Raw genomic sequence first — 22,988 nt, forward strand, 5'->3', positions numbered from 1 at the left:
CTACCATATTTCCAATAGACTCCAAACTCTGCCCCAAAATAACGCTTCACTAATCAGAACGAACCCATCAATTTACCGTAGAACTATTAATTTACAATAATTATCATTTCAGGTTCAAATACGTTGAAGGCAATGCACCTGACGACCACGTTGAGCTTGTCGATGAGCCAGCTATATAGCATCCGACAGCAGCTCTCAACAACGCAGCACGCTAATTCCTTGAGAGCACGCGATCACGCATGCGTGCTCCAAGATAACGTGGACATAATTTATCCTCCTTCGTCGTTGGAGTCCCATCAACAACGAGCAACTACGACAAGAGATAAAAATGAATGGCACACAACTCTGCCGCAGCGTAGCACCGAAGGGAATTTTCTTATCGTGCTGGAGAACGTGCAGAATCAGACCAGTAGCGAAAGTCCGTTAATGGGCAGACACTCAAGTTTGGGACACCCCGCCGTTTCACGCTGCGAGCGTTCCTCGTTTTCCACCTCTACTAGGTCGCCAGATTCTGAAACACAAAACGACAGATTTTAATGGCACAGTGAGAATAGCGATTGACGGTGCGCTGGCAGGAAAGAACGCAGCAGTTGGTTATCGCAGGATTTTGGATGAAAGCGTGCGCTATATATGCGAGGCCTATCGCATTGTTCGGCGAAAGAACAAAACGCGGAGAGGCGATGGAATGGAAGGCAAAATGGAGCACGTTAGTGTGAAATCGACCACTAATTTCTTGGGAGCACCAACAATGTGCTTTAACGAGGCGTGAAACAGCGACGGTGGCCTTTCTGTCTGCTAGCGCCGTACGCGTTTAACCATTATAAACTGCTTGCTTCTTGCTTCACTTTTCACTTCACGCGTCAGACCTTTCCTTCCGCGCCGGATGCCTTTTGTTCGAATTGATTCGTAATATCCGCTCTGCGTCGTTCTAACGAGGAAAGCATTAACAGTGAATTCGCTTGTAATCTTTTATCATGATTTGCTGTATTTATATGTATAGATTTTTTAAGAGTTATACGATATAGTGGATTGTATAATTTTTCTTTATATTTAATTTATGGAACATAATTTTGTAAAATGAGTTTGCATCGAGCGTGTTTCTATATTTAGTTCTCAAGAGGTAGTGTAAAGCGTTAATCGAAGTTCAGCCGAGGACTGTACGCAATCAGCTGCTAATTGGAAAGTGATTGGAGGCGCCTCTACCGATACTATCGTGCTTCTAACCACCACGACTCCAACGTTCTATATAGTATACAACTCTTGGCTTGCCATTCGTAAATGCTAAAGCAGATGTGCTATATATATAGCTACTGAATCGGGTACAGTTAGACATAGTGTAGCTCGATAGTCGCTCACAACTTTTACCTTTCTCACGCTTATACTTTAAAACGTTGCTGAGCGGTCAATTAAAACCAGTTAACGAACAAATTAACAAACTCTACGATTGCATCAATATTTTTTTATTGAAGTAAGAGTGGTATAATTTTTAAACATTCAGTTGAATATTATTAACTATTCGTTCGTATATTGCAGCTCTAATGTATACCATTTTGAGGAACAAAAAATTTTGCATGAGTATTTTTTTTTTTGTTGAAATGGAGTGGAATAATTTTGAAAAAGATCATCTTAATATTATAAACTATTCGTTGGCGTAATATAGTTTCGAGTTGTCCCATCTTGGGAATGGAGCAATTGTGTTGAGAAACGTGAAGCGGACGAATGAACGCGAGCTGATCTTCGTCCCTCGTGCCAAGCCATCTGAGAAAGAGAGAATGGCTATGATAGTGTGTGTGCGAGAAGGGGAGGGAGTGGATGATAAGGGGCGAAAGGCAGCATAAAGCTAATTGCGGCCGATGCGACGCCTAGCTGGTCCTCGGCCCATTCAACCCCATCCTCGCCTCCTCAGAAGCTACCCCCTTTCCCCCTTTATCACCCACCATTACCTCTCTAATAGCGCGCATGGTTATTATAGAGTGGCGAAAGACGGGGCAATTGCGCACATCTTTTGAATTCCTTTGCGCCTTGCTATCGTTATTCGAGTCCTGCAGAATTCAGGCTTCTTACGCGAACACTGAAAAAATCCTTTATACGGGGTGTAAGAAAATCACAGCACGCTGTTGTGCGCACGAGTTGTTGCTGTATTTAAAACATTCACAAATAAATGTTGCCGTGAATATACACAATAAAATACTTGGACTTAAAACATATTATTTAAGTCAAATTTAGTTTAATTTAAATGTATTAAATTTAATTTGGCACAATGAAATGTTTTTTAAATCTAAGTAAAACATTTATAGTGAATATTCAAAACAAAATTAGAGTTGAATATCAATTTATTCGTGTATAAATTTTCTTACAGCCTGTACACCTCTCTTATGGATTAACTATAATAGTAAAACAAAAAATATCACTATAATTACTTCTTCTAATGCAATAACTTAATTTGATATTAGCGCTTGTTTTTGCAAAAAGGTGTAACAAATAAAAATTGTTAGACTCTTGATTCGTTTATAATACAAGTGTGAAAAATTTCGACAGAATATTTATCAAACACGATAAATCGTGGGGTCTTCGTAGAATTTTCTTTATTTTGGAGTTTAAAGTATACGTGTTTGACGATGCGTGGAAATTTCTCCTTGCAGCTAGTAACTGAGTCGAGAGATACGAGCTGCTGGTAGAAAATGGAATTGGTAGGACGGAGGAAAATCTCTGTGATAAGTCGTTCCGCGTGCATGTGCCTTTTCATAGAATGGATATTTTTGTCCCAGTCGTGTATCCGTGAGAATCGTGGACCAGTGAACGATACTCGATGTGACCGAGCTATCACTAAGGGTATATATGCCGTAGGCACGAGAATTCTTTAGCGTTCCTCGTCTTTAAATGCATGGATAGCAAATGCAGCAAGTATTTTATCTTGTTTTAGCTGGATATAAAAGTTTGTGTATATTCATAAAATATATACATATATACACCATATAATACACGTTCATATTTGCTCTGTGCATTTGAACATAAATACAGTGAAGTTAGAATGTGTAATTGTATACGTATGCAATACTATACGTTCTCACTTCATTATGTTTGTATTCAAACGCATGGAGTGAATACACAAAGCTATTAAACATTATGTTTAGTCGGATGAAAATCGTTAGCAATGATCGAGACTCGATGTGACCGAGCTATCACTAAGGGTGTATATATATATATATGGGTAGTATGGGCACAGAAATTCTTTAGTGTTTCTTGTATTTAAATGCATTTTAAGCAAACGCAGTAAGTATTTTATCTAGTAGTAGCTGGATATAAAATTTTCTATACACATATATATGTACACAATACTACGTATATATACATACAAAGCTAATAAACTTTACGTTTAGTCGAGGAGTACAAGATTTCTCTTCACTACCGGATTCACCTGCCATCCAAATCGAATTGGTCGAGACAGCTCGACTACGAAACAATTTACATAGATATTGGCTTCATATTTTGTCTAGATATCTCGATTTCGAAGTTTCGCCTATAATTATACACCACCGATGCGATTAGTTATCCATGATGCAGTTGGAAACTTTGTCCCACAGCTTCCTACCTTGTTATCGTTAGAACCTCCCCCCCTCCTTTGTTTCTTCGTTTTTCTCCTGTCTCTCATAGCAAGTTTGCAAATAGGAGCTTAAGAACGTAGAAAAGTTAGCGAACACAAAGAGCAGTGCAAAGAGTTTTTATAAGGGGAATCATTGATCAAAGAGGTCGTCGTGCATCACGCAAAATAGGAATCTAGCTTCCGGCTGGAGAGGAATGCGTATATATGCAGGTGCAACAAAAGCTTGCATACGTCTTGCGTCACCCAATATCGCTTGGTAATATTACTGGTGTTATTGTATTATTGTTGCTTTGTTTATCCTCTTTCTACCAAAAACTCCCATCAAGTCAATTCTACGTACGTCATAACTTTTGCCCTTGGGCTATTGACTCTTTTTACCTATATACAATAATTTACGTTTATTTGATTTATTAATTATTTAAGCGATTTCATTTTTGATTACTTTTTTTCTATAAAGTCCAAATATATATAAATATATATATAAGCATGTAGAGAGAGAGAGAGAGAGAGAGAGAGAGAGTGAGTGAGTAAAACTCAGGAACAATCTATACCTCACAGTATTAGCTACTGTTCGATATTGACGCTATCAATATCGTCTAATATCGCGCTGAAAATTTCATGCTACACCGTACACAGCTTGAAAGTATACGTAAAAAGGATGCAGCAAAGTTAACGAACTTTGCTGAGGTAATAACTTTCCTGAGAGGAAATCTCTGGCGTCGCGTGCCGTTATCTTCGATCGTGCGAGATTGAAAAATCCGTTCTCGCCCTTCGTCCCCAAAGCTCATTCTTTCCTCTTTTGTATCTTTGACATCATCCTTTTCTATATCCTGCCCAATAAGCTGTCTTCCCTCTCCTATATTTTTCCTTGCCGCGTACTACCTAATAAAAGTACGCGATATCTCCTCCTATACACTTTAAATGAAACCATTTTCATCTTCTTCACGTACCTTTTAATCCCTTTACCCCTGAACGAGCCGATTTTCTTCTCCCACCTCATCTGATCTGACTTTTCCAGGTTTAGCTCCTTCCAATCCTCTACTTTTTTTCATCAAGAAATTCTCCAATATTATTACAATGCATTTTTTGATACATGCATACACACACGTACATACAAAACGCAAATCTTTGATATCATCCTTTTCTATATCCTACCCAATAAATGTCTTTCCTATATTTTTCCTTTTCGCGCACTGCCTAATATAAGATACGTGATATCTCCTACACAATTTAAATGAAACCATTTTTGTCTTCTTCACACGCTTCTTAATCCCTTTAGGCCTGAACGGATCGATTTTCTTCCTCCATCTCGTCTGATCTCATTTTTACCAAGTCTAGCTTCTTCCAATACTCTACTTTTCTTCATCAAGAAACTCCCCAATATTATTACCATGTATTTTTGGTATACAGACACAAACGTACAAAATGCGAAACTTTGACATTATTCTTTTCCATATCCAGCCGAATAAGCTGTTTTTCCTATATTTTTCCTTTTCACGTACTGCCTAATAAAGTACGCGATATCTCGTATACACTTTAAATGAAACCACTTTCGTCTTCTTTGCACACTTCTTAATCCCTTTAAACCTGAACGAGTCGATTTTCTTCCTCCACCTCGTCTGATCTCACTTTTCCAAGTCTAGCTTCTTCCAAACCTCTCTACGTTTTTTCATCAAAAAATTCCCCAATATTATTACCATTTCTTGGCGTACACACACACATACATATATATACAAAACACGAAACCGCGTCTTTCCATCCAAACTCTATCATCCACGTCTTCCCTTTACGACCACTCTTCTCTCCCTTCGTCTATAAATCTTCGCCTCTCAATTTTATCAGGCTTCCGCCATCGCTGCCGCTTCTGTTTCACAATACCTGGGACTCTGTCAGCAGTTCCTCTTTCTACACTACGTCGATACTTCCGAAAGACCGTATGTATTATATATATGTATATATAAATACAATTATACGCATATATTCTTCATTCTCGTTTTTCTCGTTTCTATCCATTTTCCATTTAATTTAACGTCACTTTATCAATACAGATGGGAAAGTGGTGGATTCCGTTGGCTGTAATTTGGATACGTCGCATCGGCCTGCTGTCTCTGCTGCTTCTACTTCTATCGAATCCGCTTGGAAGTCTCGTCAGAGCCAGGAATGAAATTGCTCGTCGTTCGAAGCGACAACGACAACGACGAACTCTCTGGGATTTTTACTGGAATGCCAAACTAACTGGAGATTAGCAAGGATCTCTTTTACGTGCTTGATAGCAATTAAAGATTTGTCAATTCGCAATTTTATGTACCAATGAGCTGCTGTAAAAGCCACGTGAGAAATCTCTAGAAGAAAGTAGTCTTAATTATCTTCTTATCAAGTATATATAAGAGCACAAAGTTCTCGACTCAAGTTGAAAATACGATTATGTTTACATATACTCCGTATATACTTGGTATATTGAAGATTCGTCAATTTGCAAATGTTTATATCAATACACTATTGTAAAGATTACTCGAGAAGTCACTGTAAGAGAGTAGTCTTAATTATCTTCTTATTAAGGATATAGGAGTACTAAGTACTCGAGCCAAGTCGCTAATACGATTATGTTTAGGATCGTTTACAAGCGGCTCAGCTTAATTTTCGTTAAAGCCACGCGAGAGAGCTATTATCGCGACTTGCGAGGCATTAAAATGCTCGTTACTGGAAATCTGGTCGTGCTGTCCGAGTGTGTTATCCGGTTGCGATAGCGGTGCGGCGGAAGGGTGTGGCTGGACACGGCTATACGCGTGTCAAAGTAATTAGCCGAGCTCGCGCAGATCGATACCAGCTTAATCCAGAATGAACTCTTCTCTGAAACGTCACACGGGAAGCGGAAGTGCAGCCAAAATCCGATTAAAACGCGCGATGCAAAGCGCCTGATGTGTATCTCGAAAGTCCTATCAACGTTCTTCACTCGAAGCTATAATGGACCGCAAACACAATTTCGATACTTCCGGTACACGTGCACTTCATTTTTGCCACGTGGATCAGCGACTCGATAAAAATAAACCGAGAGAAATGTTTTAACCAATAAATATTTTTTCTCAGTGCATAGTTCTATAGTAATTGTAATATTATGTTAAAAATAATAGGCTACAAGGAAAATAATAGAAAAGCTTTTGAGCCTCGAGGAGATTACAACAATGTAGTTCCTCTTGAAGACACGTGTGTGTAACAATTACCATTCCACATTAGTAGATACAGCAGAGAAACTGTATTAACGTATTAGTTCGCAAGATTCTCTAATTGATACCACGAGAAAGCTCGCAGTAATCTTATTAACCAACGTGTCTAAATTTGCGCATTCGTGCACGTTTTCTATGTAACATTATTAAAATCGTGTTCAAGATGTGCAATTGATATTTTCAGAAAAATATTGCTTGATTGAAACAACTCGTGTTTTAAATAGTCCAACTGAAATGATTCAGTTGATATTAATCAAATAAAATTTAAATAAATTAAATTTTATTGGAATCAAATTATTTGTAGTAATTCAATCAATTACACGCGAAACGTAAATAAATTATTTCTTCGTGGCTATTCAACGCATAACTTATTTGAATCAAGTAATTTATATTCTATGCATCAAGACTATTTCCAGTGGTGATAAATTGATAAAATCTGTAGTATCAATTTTATATCAAAACTTATGTAAAGAGGAAGATCTATATGCATGTATCTTGTTAAATTTGATAATTCAGTTAGAGAATATTTCCATTTTTTTGTGCCAAATCCAAGTGTCGTGTCCGCTGTTGCAATAATGGATATTCTCTGCTCGATATCTCGGAGGGCATTCATCGTGTCGCGGAGAATATCGAATGGAGGATCCATGAAGTTAGATGTAACAGCTGCGACATCTTGAATGAGGAGGTGTGAGGGCAAAAGGAAAAGGATGAAAAAGGAAGAATGAGGAATCCACGAAGAGAAAACACGGTTGCTGCATTTACGTAAGGCGTAACGGGCGCAGTTCCGAATGTTGAAGGCCGAAAGCAGCTTGCTGCCAGTTATATCGGGTTACGCTCTAGCGCCCGATCAACCCTTCGTATGCCGCATCACTGACCTTATCCCCTTGCTTATACTACTGCTGTACAAGTCCGATACATTCTCACGCACAAATCTCTCTCTCTCTCTCTCTCTCTCTCTCTCTCTCTCTCTCTCTCTCTCTCTCTCCCTTTATATATGTGTATTCATATATTACATATACACATTATGCAATAATCAATATTAAACAAAATTTAATAACATTAGATATAAAAAAAAAACTAAAGGAAAAGTTTAGAACATCGTATTGGCTATACCATGATATACCATTCCATTCAAGTATTAGATAAGTTACGTTCTATCGTTCGGTGAACCCTTCGTCTGCCACACTATTGACCTTATCCTCTTGCTTATACTACTGCTGTACGAGTCCAATAATTCTCATGCATAAATCTATCTCTCTCTCTCTCTCTCTCTATATATATATATATATATATATATATATAAACTTTGTACAATAATTAATATAAAACAATTTAATAACATTGAATATAAACAAAAACCGAAAGAAAAGTTTAAACCACCGTGTTAGCTATACCGAGTTATACAATTTTGCAAGAATTAGATAGACTACGCTCTAGCGTCCGATGAACCCTTGTTCTACCGCATTACTAACCATATCCTCTTACTTATACTACTGCTGTATACAAGTCCAATAATTCTCATGCACAAACTCTCTCTTTACATATACATAATAAATATTATATACCCGCTTTATAAAATAATCAATATCAAACAGAAACTTGATAGCGCTGAATAAAAACAATAAGAGAAGGAAAAGTTTAAAGCATCGCCTCGGCTATACGATTCTACAAGAATTAGATAAGGACGGTTAACATTCGCTTGTTGTTCGCGCAACAGTGAAAATTACCGATCTCACGGCGTTCTTGCATAGCATCTTTATAGCACTCCCAGGGGATCCAGCAAGAATACGATAAAAGTGTATAGTATCTGTCCCCCCCCCCCCCCCCCACCCTTTCTACCCTCTGGCGGCAAGAGTACGAACGGGGATGGAAACGGTAACGGGAACGGAAACGGGAATGGCATCGGCTTTTATGCGCCAGAGTCTTGGTATTATTCCGGAATGCCGCAGCACGGCACTAACCGTAGCGTAGAGAGACGGTGGCTTCAGGGTTACATTCCAGTATAGATATATACAGGGTGGACCCCGCAAACACCGAGCCCCGGGCTAGTATGCAGTCGCTTTGGCTGCTTCGAGGCATCCGTATATCCCATTCCGCGGATTATACTTACGGCTCAACTGGCTCTGCATGGCCGTCTACATCGGACGAAAACCACTCGCACACGGTCTCTGTAGTTTAGGAAGACACGATTTTATTTCAAATATTTGATTCTTTCATGATCCCTCATCTTTGCGAAAAATTGGTCAGTCTCTAATCATTGGCAATGGTGGTTCTATTTCGCTTCAATCGTAATCCCAATATGTGGCTCCTCGGCATTAGCGCAAACACTATTTTCAACGTTTGATTGTTTCAACGTTCGTCCTTGTTTTTGTACATAATCTCGTAAATCCTATTGAGGTAAAAATGGGTCGGTTGAGTGGATTATTGAGGTACCTGATAATTTACGCAAAAGTTAATTAGTTTGTAATCAATGACAATCGTAGATCTATTTCTCTGCTGTAATTCCATTCGTGGCACTTTTTTATGAAAGAAAAACACGACTTTCAATGTTACATTCTTTCATGATTCGTTTTTTTCCTTTGCGAAAACTTGTAGTTAAAAAAAGGTTAGTCGAGTGAATTAATGCGCGATCTAATTAACGTGAAAATTGGTCGGTCTATAATCAATGGCAATCGTGAATCTATTTCTCTTCTGTAATTCCAATTCGCGGCTCCTCCTTATTAACGGAAGACACGACTTTCAATATTAAATTCCTTCACGGTTCGTTCTCTCTTTTGCAAGCGATCGTAAAGCCTTCTGAGGTAAAAAATGGGTCGGTTGAGTGGATTAATGCGATACCTAATTCACGCGAAAACTGGTCAGTCTGTAATCGTTGGCAATTGCCGTGGATCCATCGCTCCTCTGCAATTCCAGTTCGCGATGGTGATCACGGAAACGGGCTTTGAAATTCGAGTTGCCGCTAATGGCTGGTGACACTCGTCCGCCGTTTACGCCGTAATCGGATCGACGTCGAGCGTTCGCAGTCGAGTCACCATTTACATTCGTTTTTCTTTTGCCCTCGAGGGGCAAAATACCGTTTCTATAACACACTCGAGACCCTCTAATGACTCATGTTTTCACTCACTTACTCTCTCTTTCTCTCTCTCTCTCTCTCTCTCTCTCTCTCTTAGCATATGACAAATTTATATAGCATCTTTCGTTTTTCCATGTAAATCCTGATATCGTTGAATTTTCGTGATATTAATTTGTTATTAAAACTGCACCAAATTTGGAGTCCTTTGTTGATCGAAATCTGTGAGAGATTCACTGTGACAAACTGTTGTCGCTATATATGTATATACGTTTGACGTTAATGGAAAGGGAACACGAAACACAAAAGCCTCGTTTTTCCATAATAAACATTTTTTCATTGAATATAAATGAGGTCTAACCAGAAACGTCTAGTGAAAAAGTATATATCGATCAATAATGTATATAGAAAATAGCGTTTCCACACGTCAATCATTAGCTTGTCGATAACTGCCCTACTGTTCATTCTCGTTGTATCGTCGAGTCAGTGAAAAGCGCTACTGCCTTAATCATGAAGCGAATGGAAGGGAAACTGTGGTATAAATAGCTCGTTTCTGTAATTCAGATCACAGTGTCTATATTTAGACTACAGAGGGAAAAATCGTATAAAATATTTACCAGGAATATAATTGTACCTTCGAATAATTGCATCATTACATTGGAAGGTTCGGAGAGTCTGGTACAGGTAGTACAGAAAGGAAACTAAAAATAAAGAAAGAAAGAGGGGAGGGGGGAGAAAAGAAAATGTCCAGGAGTGTATTGGTTGTATTTCAGTGGTGATCGAGAGACAATGGAGTGAGTGTTCCCAGGAGAGTATTGAAAAAGAGAATGAAAAGTGGAAACTCTCTCCCGGTATACATGGACCGTTGTAACCAGTCGATCTCCAGGACTCACAGTCTCTGCTCTGTGTTCTCTATTCTCGATTCTCGATTCTCGATTCTAACGCTTTGTTCGCAACGAACCACAGGCCGCAAGCTTCCGTTCTGCGCTCCTGCAAGCTGTAACCTCTAATCTCTAACCTCATACCCACTCTCCTAACCAAACCTAGCCTTTCGTCGACAGCATAATTGTTTAGATACCCCTTGATCTGTAATTTCAACGGAGCGCCTACCTACCAAAACATCGTTAACACGCTTCCATCCAAGGTCGTCCCAGTTCACAACGCCACATATATATACATACACACACATACACAAGTGTACTGTACAACCTCTTGTTAGGAAATACGTCACCCTCCCGCGACAAGTCCTTTCCAACCACCGTAGAATCTCCCATTCTCTAACTTTGTCAATTCTCCAGATTGCATTCCTCTGTAATTGCGTAGTTATATATATACGTAATAATAATCATTTCGCTCGAGTGGATTTATCAGAGTGGCTCCAACATGATCGAGGGTCCAGAAGTGGATAAATAGAGAATCGAACAGTGTACACATAGGTACTCACTATTTCTTTTAGCTGAGAGCAAACTCTTTTCGATGAATGTTCAAGGATTTACTTATAATTTTGTTAATTTTTCAGACGAAGTTCCTCATATAATTGCAAGGTCACGCGATTTCGCCGGAATAGATTTATGAGAGTGCTCGAGGAGACTTTCAAAGAGCCGGAAGTGAGTATATGGGAAGATAATGGGAAAGTATACACACTTATATTTATATATATATACTTACAATATCTTCTATTTTAGAGCAACCCCTCCTCGACGTGCACACAAGGGCCACTATGACACCGCCCAGGAACATTAGGAGAAGGAAGACCGCCAGTTTCCAACCATGGTCCCTTTGCGGTACAAGCTTCTTGGCAGTTGGCAAGCCAGCAACTTCCGTCGTCGCCACGCCAAGACGAGAAGCCCTCACCAGTATCGTTCCAAGACGCTTCGACGCCTTCTCGCAGCCCATCTTCGATGGATTTCCAGCTTTACCCATCGAGCGAGATTTCACGTGGACGTGATCCATCTCCAACTCGTCGTCAACTAACGAAGAGCCATGCGAAATGAAAAATTCCACACGCGCGAGCACAAACTTTTCTTCGCGAAAAATTCTCAACCCCTCTGCCTCGCTCCCCCCTTAACACCCAATTCACCAGCACTCTTATCCAACTCTCATTTATCCTCTCTCCCAGCGCTTTCTCCCCGTGACAATCAGCTAGGGCTCTTCATGTTGATGCACATCCAGTGAATTTATACCCTGGTTGATCGTCACGCGCACAGCGAAACGTACAGTCAGCAAGCTAGCACAGGCTCGACGTTAATAAAAGCTCGAGATGCAATCGGCTTTCACGCTCCACTCCTCGCTACTTGCCAACTATGCCAGCACGAATCCTCCTTGTAGCCTGCGGCGTAATTAACATGCACGTGCCACTTTAGTCGTGTGTGTATGTATATATGTAAACACACACGTGCGAGCGAATGAAAGAAGAAGACTCTGTGCAGGATTGTCGTAGAAAAATAGTCTCTTCGCGGATATTCGTTGGGGAGAGGGGTCGGACAAGAGGATTATCGTTAGCTCGTTTCGCGAGATGGTATAAATTGCGCGTGAGAGTTATCGGAGGTACAGGATCGCCTTGGATTTATCGATAATGGCTCGATCATCCATTTGGGATAGCTGGCCAGGATGGAAGAGGGAAATGGACTCTTTGGAGGAATTTATGAAATTATAGTCGACGGTTACGTGATATCTCTGCACCCCTTTTCCTCCTACTCCCACCACCCACCATCGAGTCCCAGCCCTCCCCATAAGCCACAGTTTTCTCGTTCTCCTCCTTTATATTCCTCCTCTTCTCTGCTTCCCACCGTCCTTCTTGTCGTTCTGCTACGACGACGATTCCAGTCGTTATATTTTTATATCCTCGACGTGAGGAGACGAGAAATAGCGAGTGACTCTCCTGTCGCCAACTCTCTGCAGGTAACTCGCCTGGCAGACCTTCTTCTCCAGGTTTTTAGCGTCTCTTCGTCGATTCTCTTGGCAATCATAGACTTTGATTGTCCCTCGCAATTTTTCCGATCCACTGCAGCCTCGTACGACGGATTAATATTTTAGTATCGTCGATTCTCATGATTGAATTATTTGTATGGTTGCCTGGTCACGTCGTTTTATTTGGTAGTGCGAAAAATTGTTATGTTTCGGTTAGAGTTTCACGATCGATCGATGTACACGTTCAACCAGCCACGTGGTGTTATCCAGTACCTTGAAAAATTGCTCTGTATCTTTGTCATTGGCACTTTGCAGTTTATCCAATGTACATCGCTTCATGATAGGTTATGAATCTTCGATGGCTGGATAATATTCCGTAGTTTCTGGTACCTCCTTGTATGTTATCTGTAAAACGAAAGGACAACGTGGTTAAAATAGATATTTCAAAGTTAACATATATACATATATATTCTTGTTAATCAAACTCTTACAATTAAAGAAATATGCACTAAACACTAAGACTATATATATATATATATATTGAGAGTTAAATTGCAGACATCGATCATTGCTTATTACTCGAAACTCTATTGGTGTACATTTTGAGGCAGATAGATTTTTAGTTGTATTAAAAATGAAAGCGATAACAGAAATGAGATTATCGAGGCTCGGTATATGATAGCACGACAAAAAATACAGAGAACGAGTAGTTGGACGCTATATAGTGAACCGTATCTGCGGGGATTAACTGTATACGAATTTACTGGAAATTTCCAAATCGAGAATTTCAGCCAGCTTAATGGCATTTCTCTTGGTGGTTCTTCTGCCCCGAAGCCCATAACTGCACGTGACGCTCCAGAAGCATTATTATCAATAATAATATCATAACTATATTATCGCAAGTATAGTAGATCCGAGCCAATCGTTTATAATAGTCGAGAAGCCCTAGACTTTTATTGGTAAAATTATCGAGGATGCTATATTATATATATATAATTTGAAATTTATGCTGCATTCAAAACACTTCATGCTAACGATAATCTTGATACGCGAGTTTAATCGTGCCGAGGTAAATCGCGTTTGAAACTATCCAGACTGCAGTAGTCGTAACGTCTTTGCAAGGGGGAAGGAGTGGGGGTAACGTGCACGAGAACGTGCCAAGAAAGCTCACAGTTTCGGAGGCAGTGGGACTTTTCTTTCTCGATCAAAGATTTATTTAATTAGGTACTTCCATCGGAAAACCGTTCCACTTGAATTTCACTGTCGTATACACTCGACCGAGACTGCGGCGATACTACTTGTTACTGTTCCAAGTCCCACTTTATACTTTCCGTATACTTTCGAGCAAACGTGAAATTTTGTCTCAGAATCTACGTGAAGAAGGAATGGAAAAATAACTTGTATCGTATTTATTATGATTCAAATATTCGACTCCTCTCTTCCTCTCTCTTATAAATTAGGAATTGAGCTAGAATTACTGTTCATTATGTGATGGGACAGTCCTTTGGCTACTCGACTGAAATATGTATTTATAATTACATTTATGATAATTAAACCATTGAAATCCTTCTCTTTCTTTATTGTAAGTTCAAAGTTAAGTACAATAACTCTTTATTGTGCAGTGGGACAGTAATGTGGCTTTCTGACTGTGAAAAACTTAAAATTATATTTATTATAATTCCACTATTGAAATCCCCACTTGTGATGAATTAGGAGTTAAGCACGAATAACTTTTTATCCTGCAGTGGAATGTCATTTGACTATATCCGACTGCAAAATACTTAAAATCATATTTACTACGTTTTAAGGATTGAAAACCCATTCTCTCTTTACTATAAATTATAAAAATTAACTACACAACTCCTTATACTTTAATAGAATATCCCTTTATCTATTTAACCATAAAACATTTAATATCATACTCATTATAATTCAACGATCAAAATTCCTTTTCTCTCTCTCTCTCTCATTATAAATTAGGAGTTAAGCGCGAATAACTCTTTATTGTGCGGTGGAACAGTCCTTTGGCCATCTGACTGTAATCTAGCTAATTAGTGAGCGGTCTAATGTAGAGCCGACAGAGCCATTGAAATGGTACACTCCCGTTTAATTCTAGCGACCTGCCTCGCGCTAATCTCCGAAAATTAATCACCGCTGATGTAAGCGAAACGCCCACAAGCCGTAGCGAAGCTCGAGCAGAGGCTGCGTAATTTTCGTTAGGACATTCCATCCTCTTTGGTTTGTATCCACCGGGAGAATTTCAACGGGCACTGCAATTTCCAACGAGGACGTAGCTTTCAGCAGCGCCAAAGTCTCGCCAAAGAACTACACAGTCGCACCTCGCAATCATGCATAATTCATTGGGACGCGTCATACGTCAAATATTGTTCCAACAATTGAATTCGTCGTTGGGAAGGAGGAGGCTGCTGCTGGCTGCGCAGCCACGCTGGAAAATCAGCAGTTTGTCGAGAGCCAGGCGATAACGAGACTTTGGAAGAAAGTTTAGTCCGCGCTCGTACTCTTGAAACTTTAATCGATTATATTCTCGATACATTCATTTCGAAGAATTTCGCGGACCCAGCACGAGCCGGAGAAAACTCGATCGCGATGAAGCCGGGAATAAAATGCTCGTTCGTGCTCCGAGTTTTCTGCTCTCTCTCTCTCTCTCTCCTCGCTCCTCGTGTTTGTTCACTTGACCATCGACCCGCTCTCCGCTAGCTTGCCGTGACTCTTGGGATCCTCTCGTATTTTCCACCGAAGAGATCGCTGCACCTTTATTGGATCAAACTCGATGAAGAACTACAGAGCCCGAGTCATTGACTTGCCCGTCGGGCTCAAGGAAATGAGATACTTTAATAAGTTACCGTCCTCCGCTACTACTCTAATTATAACCAGTACCAAGCTTCCCTCTACTTTCGGCATTTCCCTATAATTACAGCCCAAATTGTCCAAACTTTACCCGCCTTTCTATCCTTACTGGTCAACACGAATATCTCGGCAGTAGTGTATTCAACTTTTCAAGTTTCTCGAGCACGTTATACCGTTGTACGACAGCTAATGCGCTCTTAATAGTTTACAGTATATATGCGAGACACTGTAGCTCCACTCTCCTAACGAGTCCATCGGAACGTTTGAAGGTAAACTTCATTTTTTTTAATCTTCTGCGTTACGGTGTAGAGGAAATTATTGGATTATATTCATTTTTAATTAATTATTAGAAGTAATATTTGTTTGAATTTTCTGCACTGTCAGAATTCTTTTAATGTCGAATATGCAGTGATATTTTGATGTTGGAAAAAATTGTTCCAGAGAGATAGTTTATCGATTCTGGAGGGAAAGAAGTTTGTTTTTGGTTTGACCTTGAAAGGTTATTTCATGGTTCTATGAAGGCCAACCAGAGTTTTTTAAATGGGGGGATGCCGTTTACATTGTTATGTGTTTTTGCAGATTATCTCAAGAGCTTTTTTCGAAGTACTAAATCGATTTATTTTTTTATTCAATCGTTCGCTAGTAATTTCAGTTTCAAGTTGCACACCTATCTGCATGGGCTTATTGAAATAGTGTGCGTAGGTGATATGTGTACACGCGCTTAGCCGCTCATCTACTTGTAATTTCAAATCAATGTATCTAGTGATTGACAGAACGAAATGATAAATTAATAAAGGATTTTTTTTTTAAACTCTGGAGATCAGCTATAGAAATATGCAATAATAAATAATGTGTTCCATTTAAAAACTCAGGTTTACCTCTGGGTAACCTTTGAATCAATTTTCAAACTCAATCCAATAGCATAATCTCTTTTCCCTCTCGAAGCCAAAAATATTTGCTTGAAACATTTGTTTCTAAAAACAAAGATAAAAAAACTTTTTTAGTGAAATATTAAAATGACTCATTCTGTATAGTTTTATTTTTACTTTAGTTCATCCGTTTAATATAATGTGATTAGATATGATTGAAGACGATACTTTAATTACTGTATACCGCAGTCTCATATTTATTTCTAGTTATCCAAGCAATAATCAGATATAATTTATCGTTTTTCAATATCTCTATAAGATTTAGTATTTATTTCGCTAAATTCGAGCAACAATCAGGCGCAATCCAACTTCTTTAGCTTATTTCTATAATTTCTAATTTATCTCGCTTGATCCATCAAGTTAATTAAAGATAATCGAAGAAAATTCATTACTCTCCGTACACGGTTTAATATTTATTGAAATTCATCCAAGCAATAATTAAATATAAATGTGATTGATTACTGAATTTTCAATGATCTCGTCTGCGGATCGTAGGGAACGTATAACTGCTGTGTCAATATTCAGTATGCAGAGTGTACGCGTGCTGCTATATATAGGTGGAATTGAAATGAGATTGAAGGCCGGATGAAACTAATTTTTCTGGGACAGGGTGGAGAGCAGAATGGTGGGAATGGCGCGCGAGAGAACGAAGCGAACGAAGGAAGAAAAGAAATAGTATAGGAGCGACAGGATTGGTGTTGCGCGTGGTTGGCAGAGAAGCGCGTTTACCTATGCCATATAAAACTACTTCAAGCCGAATGCAAGGAACAAAACGTATCATTCGTACGTGGTGCACGACAAGTTTACCATTTCTCTCTACCGCCATTCTCGTCATTTATTCAACCCTCCCTCAAGTCAGAAATTGTAAAAGTTCGAAAAGCCTCCTACGAGTCACAAACATGTGTATAGTGTATGTATATGTATATACAAACAGAGTTAAATGTTAGAGAAGAACGCGCACGTATATATCGTGCATCACGGTAACCGTTTTCTCCAAGCTCATCCCGTATTTTACCGGTGACAGCCTAGAAGCCACTGCGCCCTTATCGGATAGGACTTGGACTCGCAAAACTTTTCCCCTCCCCTCTTTCCTTTCTTTCCCAGATGCTCCACTCTCCTCCGCGTTAAACTCTCGGTCCCTCAAAACTGCCCTTTAACCCAGAAAAGCACTCGTTAAACGTTTGTGCATTCTTTGCACTTTTATCCTGCACCTTCTTTTTATAATGGCTTGATGTAATTATATAAGAAAGCAGATGAATTATATTGTTAGCTTAATTTATATATTTTTTAATTTGCTTGATGTTTAATTACGTAGAGAATTTTAGGTATTTGTGGCCGGAAATAGAAATACGTTTTTACTGCTGACAATCTAGAAGCCACTGTTCCCTTATCGGATAGGACTTGAACTCGCAAAATTTTTCCCTCCCTTACCCTCCCCCCCCCCCCCCCCCCCCTCTTTCTTTTCTTTCCCAGATGCTCCAATCTCCTTCGCGTTAAACTCTCGGTCCCTCAAAACTGCCTTTTAACCCAGAAAAGTACTCGTTAAACGGCTATGCATTCTTTGCACTAATCGCATCATTGCATTTTTATTCCGCACCTTATTTTTATAAAGGATTTATATAATTGTACCAAAAAGTAAATGGACTATTATTAGCTTAATTTATAAACATTTTTGAACTGACGATTGTTGTAAAATTATGTAAAGAATTTGATGTATTTGCGTCTCGAAAGAGAAATTCGTTGGAGCCTTACGTATATAGCTTGGTTGATGTATCGTGTATGGCCTCGTATATATAGGTGCGGTCAGAAGACTTTAAAGGCTTAATGTGATTTATACAGGAGGGACGGAAAGTTCTTCGAGATGGACCATGCATTCCGAAAACTCTAGCGAATTATTTGAACTGACACTGTAAATTGCAAAGGTTTAAACCTTCGTAATTAATTAGAGCGAAGGAAGGCCTTTAAAATTTTATTTTTAATATTGCGGTGTATGTTGTACCAAGCACAATTTCGTTAAATGTGAGGTAGAACTTTCAAAAATCATTCGTGGTTTCGTAGTTTACAGAAGAGAAGTCCCAGGAGAGAGGGATATGAGTGGATGGGAAAAATGAAAACGTGTCAAAAACAAATTTAGTCTCGAGGAGAAGAGCATAGACCAAAAGAGAGAGGGACAGAGGGTATACTTGTGTCTGTGTATGTGTATGTGTGTGTGTGAGAGAGAGAGAGAGAGAGAGAGAGAGAGAGAGAAGCAGAAAAAGAAGAGGAAGAAACGTCAGAAGCACCTGGCATTTCGACATTTGAAAACCGAAAGGTCTCCTTCTCTCAAAACGATTGCTCCTCGTTGACGCGTCCATCCGTGAGGAGCTCTTTTCGCCTTTTCCCTTTTCCCGTGGGACATACTTCTTTCACAGACAGAGTTCTCACCTTGTACCTTCCAATTCGATCTACTGGTACAGTGAATTTTAAAATTTTCCTTACAAAACCATATAACGCTGATCTAGAACTGATAGAAACAAGGAATATATACTTCAGAGTCGAGAATCATTCTAATTGGTAGCTAAAAGCCAAGAAAAAAAATTAAAAAGTGATACAACCTAGATTTTCTCCTCCGTTTCTCTATCCTCGTTACGCTTATTGCAAATCTGAATACATTGCTTTTTCTACTTGTAGGATAAAAGTTCCAAAATCTTTCTATCGAATAAAATATAACCTATAAAAATTAAATAACTCCACAAAATCTTCACTGAGAAAAATTGTGCATTAATTTTCAATTTATTAATATAGTTCTTCGTGATATCGACAAACTAATTTTATTAATATTATGAATAATTAATTATTTATCGCATTATTCATAATATCAATAAATTATTTAGTTTATTGTCATCACGAATAACTGATAGTATTGACTGAAAAATAATCTACAATTTTTCTCTACTGTCATACATATTACTGTAAATCCAAAACACTAACTTTTTCCACTTCCATAATAAAAAATCCAAAATCTTTTTACGAAAGGAAACAATCTACGAGAACGATATTAATTCAGAGAAATCCATGCATTTGAAAGGACGAATGAATGACAGACATACATATACATATTACCGAAGGAAATATCACGATTACGTTGACCAACGAGGACGACGACGGTGTCGATGACAGCGCTAGGTCTGAACTCTGAAAACGGAATTGCTTGCTGTCAGAGGGTCCGCCAGCGTTACGAAATGAGTGCGATAAGAGAAACACGTGTTGAGCACGTTCTCCCACCTCCTCGTCATTCTTCATCCCTATCTACCCTTCTGCTCTCATTCTTCTTTCGCTTCTCGTCTTTTTCACACGCACGCTCTTAATCTATATTTCTCATCAGCAAATCCGTATCCTTCATCATTGTCCCACTTGGATCCTTAAAGCTTCATTCCAGACCTTTTATCATCGCCCATTTCCGACAGACGAGTCCGATGAAAAGGTACTAACTTGTTTATTTAGGTAACAATGATTAGTTTTCGGAGAGATTGGGTTTGAGAAACTATAAGCCTGAACTGCGCCAAGTGTAGTAAAGAGAGTTAACAGTGTCGCAAGAGTAGTAAATATTGGAATGCTCGAGACAGGGTTTTATGGACTCTTGAAACGCGTTGAACTTTTAGCTGTAAGTCTCGGTGTATAGTCTGCGTGTGAATGTATGTGTGGCTGTGTATATTTATATATAGCAAAGGGAGAACTAGAGAAAGAGAGGGATGGACTTTGGAAGAGTCTAACTTGGCTAGTTTGCTGCCACCTCTTGAAGAACCGAATGGTAATTTAATAATTGAATATCGAGAGGGGACGAAAGAGCTTGACAGGTTGGAAATTCGCGAACAGTTTGTGGCCTGAATTGTAAAGTACTGTGGATAGGTGGGATCAGGGCAGGTGGAGAGAGGTGGGGGGGGGGGGGGGTAGGAAAGGGGAGGAGAGTGAAGAACTCGAGCAGCAAGGAAATAAGTGAGCGAGACGGTATTGGGACGCTGAACTTTTGTCACAACAAACGTGACACGCTATCAACGAAGATCGAAGAAGAAAACTTTCGTGAAAAGTCGCAAGAAAATGGACAAGTTTATCGCGAGCACTACTGCGAATGGAGTAGCCAGCAGCCAAGCTAGCAATTAATTCTTTCTACTTCGTTGCAGGCCGATCGATATACGATCTCAGTATTTATCGAACACTTTTATATCAATCCCTTATTACACTTTCACGAAGCTTCGGCAAAAAGCAAATCCAATCGAGGTGAAAAAGTTTGATTAGCAAATTACCAAAATCTACTTAGCACGAGAAAATTATTTTTCTTTATCCAATTGGTGAATGTAATGTGTTGTAACGTATATATGTAGGTATTGTTTTATAATTGTTAATCTTTACATTTTCGCGAAGCTTCGATAAAGAGTAAATCAAATTGAGTTTATCATGTTTTACTAACAAATTACAAAAATCTACTCGATGCGAGGAAATTATTTTTCTCTATCGAAATGATGGAAGAATTATAAATGAACGTCACACTTGCACTTTCATGAGTCTTCGGCAAAGAGCAACTCAAATTGACTTCGACAACTTTGATTAGCAAATTATCAAAATCTACTTAATGTGGCTAACTGATTTTTCTTCACAGAAATGATTAATGTAACCTATCTATACTGGTACGTAATCATAACTAAATATTACATTTCCACTTTGCAAGTTTTCATCAAAAAGCAACTCAAATTGACTTTAAAAACCTTGATTAGCTAATTACTAAAATCTACCAAACGCGACGAAATTATTTTTTTCATCAAGCTGATACGAATATAACGTATTATACCGTAAATTTACACTGATGTAAAATTATAAATCGAATGAAATCCAAAGATTGCAAGGAAACATCTAAAATAGGATCCGAGTGTTTTATCGTTTATCATTCAGAATAATTTTTATCCCAAAGAGTACAAAATGTCTTCTCGATCGAGTTTGTACTTCCCTGAAATCGATTTAACTGGCCAATATTGGAGTAAATAAAACGCTCGATGAAATTTACTCAGTAATTGTACACTTGTCTGTAAATAGATACACGACGTACTACTATATTCATCATCATCCGCCTTCTCCGGGAGAATTCAACCGATCAAATATTTAACCAATTGTCCATGGGTCTGGAGGGTCAAAAAGTAATTATTAACCAACAGTAATTAAAAACTTTCTTCGAGATTGTAAACATACTGACACACGTGAAAATAATTCTCGCTTCGTTCATCCGCTTAATCCACACGCAACTATCGAGTACTCCCGAGTCTATCCACGAGATACATACGCAAATATTCACACATTTCACACCAAAGGTTAGAACATTCATGACAAAATCTCGACACGAGGTATTTTAGCTGTCTGCGCTGCTCGTCAAATTGAAATCAGCGGATTTTCAGTCGACAATGCGAAAGCTGGCAATCTATAGCTAAACGCAAGCCAAGCACAAGCCTAAGGGCGAAACGAAAAATCCGAACGAAAAGATTTCGAGGCGTCGAAGAGCGACAAATTCGATTAAAGAAAAAGTACAATGCGAGAATTCCTTTGTTCTCTGCATTTAAACGAAAATCTCCCAGCCACGCGTTTTCGGCGTTTTTTTATCAAAATTCTCGTGGCACTTCCGGTGAATCGCAGGGGAAACGATTAAAAATCAAATATAGCTTATCGATTGGTATGTTTGTTATAAACAAACCACTCGAATTGCTCCTCCTATATAAATAAAACTGTACGAATACTTACCCCAAGAGTTTCCTTCCACACTGTTTTTCCTAGTTTGTGCACAGGATATTAAACCAAACCGTCGGCGAATCGTGATTGCAGTTTGAAAAAATGGAAAATTGGGTTTACAAGGGGCAACGCGAAGCACGATACGAGATAGAGGCAGGAGCCTCGTGTCGCGGCAGCTTGGGAGCGAAAGTTCTGCGCTGACACGTCTCCGAAGGCGTCGCGGCGCTCACTGCGGAGCTACGCTGCGTATCCGCCCTTATAGCATCGTGTTGCGCTCTTTCACGCAACCCCCACCGGTCGACGCCATCCTCCACCCTTGCCATCTTTCCCCGCCAGACGAGCCAACATCCATCCTCGCGCCCGCGCCACCCCACAAAGCCTCAGTGTCCTACAGGGAGCGCTGCACCAACACCTTCCGCAGCCACATTTATCTGAAAATCACTGGAGATTTTGGGCGAACTAACGTACGAGTAGAGTGGCTGGAGTTATATGCTTCTGTTAAACAGCTTATCCACACACACACACACACACACACACAGCAGACAAATATAAATTCAGAAATAACATCTGAAAATCACTCCAGATTTTGGGTGAACTAACGTATGAGTACAGTGGGTAGAGTTATCTGCTTT

The 22,988-nt window shown here is 39.2% G+C and overlaps 1 protein-coding gene across 1 annotated transcript; it reads right to left on the reverse strand.

Moving 5' to 3' along the window:
• Nucleotides 1–370: 370 nt before the first annotated feature.
• On the reverse strand, nucleotides 371–22,561 carry LOC136776572 (uncharacterized). Its single transcript, XM_066732199.1, has 3 exons — nucleotides 22,369–22,561; nucleotides 11,567–13,213; nucleotides 371–511 (listed from the first exon to the last, which is right to left on the reverse strand). The coding sequence occupies exons 2-3, from the start codon at nucleotides 11,849–11,851 to the stop codon at nucleotides 497–499; spliced, it is 300 nt and encodes a 99-aa protein (XP_066588296.1). The 5' UTR covers nucleotides 11,852–13,213; nucleotides 22,369–22,561; the 3' UTR covers nucleotides 371–496.
• Between the last annotated feature and the right edge of the window lie 427 nt (nucleotides 22,562–22,988).

Source organism: Prorops nasuta, unplaced genomic scaffold (genome assembly GCF_024137725.1).
Source record: "Prorops nasuta isolate Cenicafe-Biocafe unplaced genomic scaffold, Cenicafe_Pnas_1.2 PNAS00010, whole genome shotgun sequence".
In the NCBI taxonomy this organism is placed as follows: domain Eukaryota; kingdom Metazoa; phylum Arthropoda; class Insecta; order Hymenoptera; family Bethylidae; genus Prorops; species Prorops nasuta.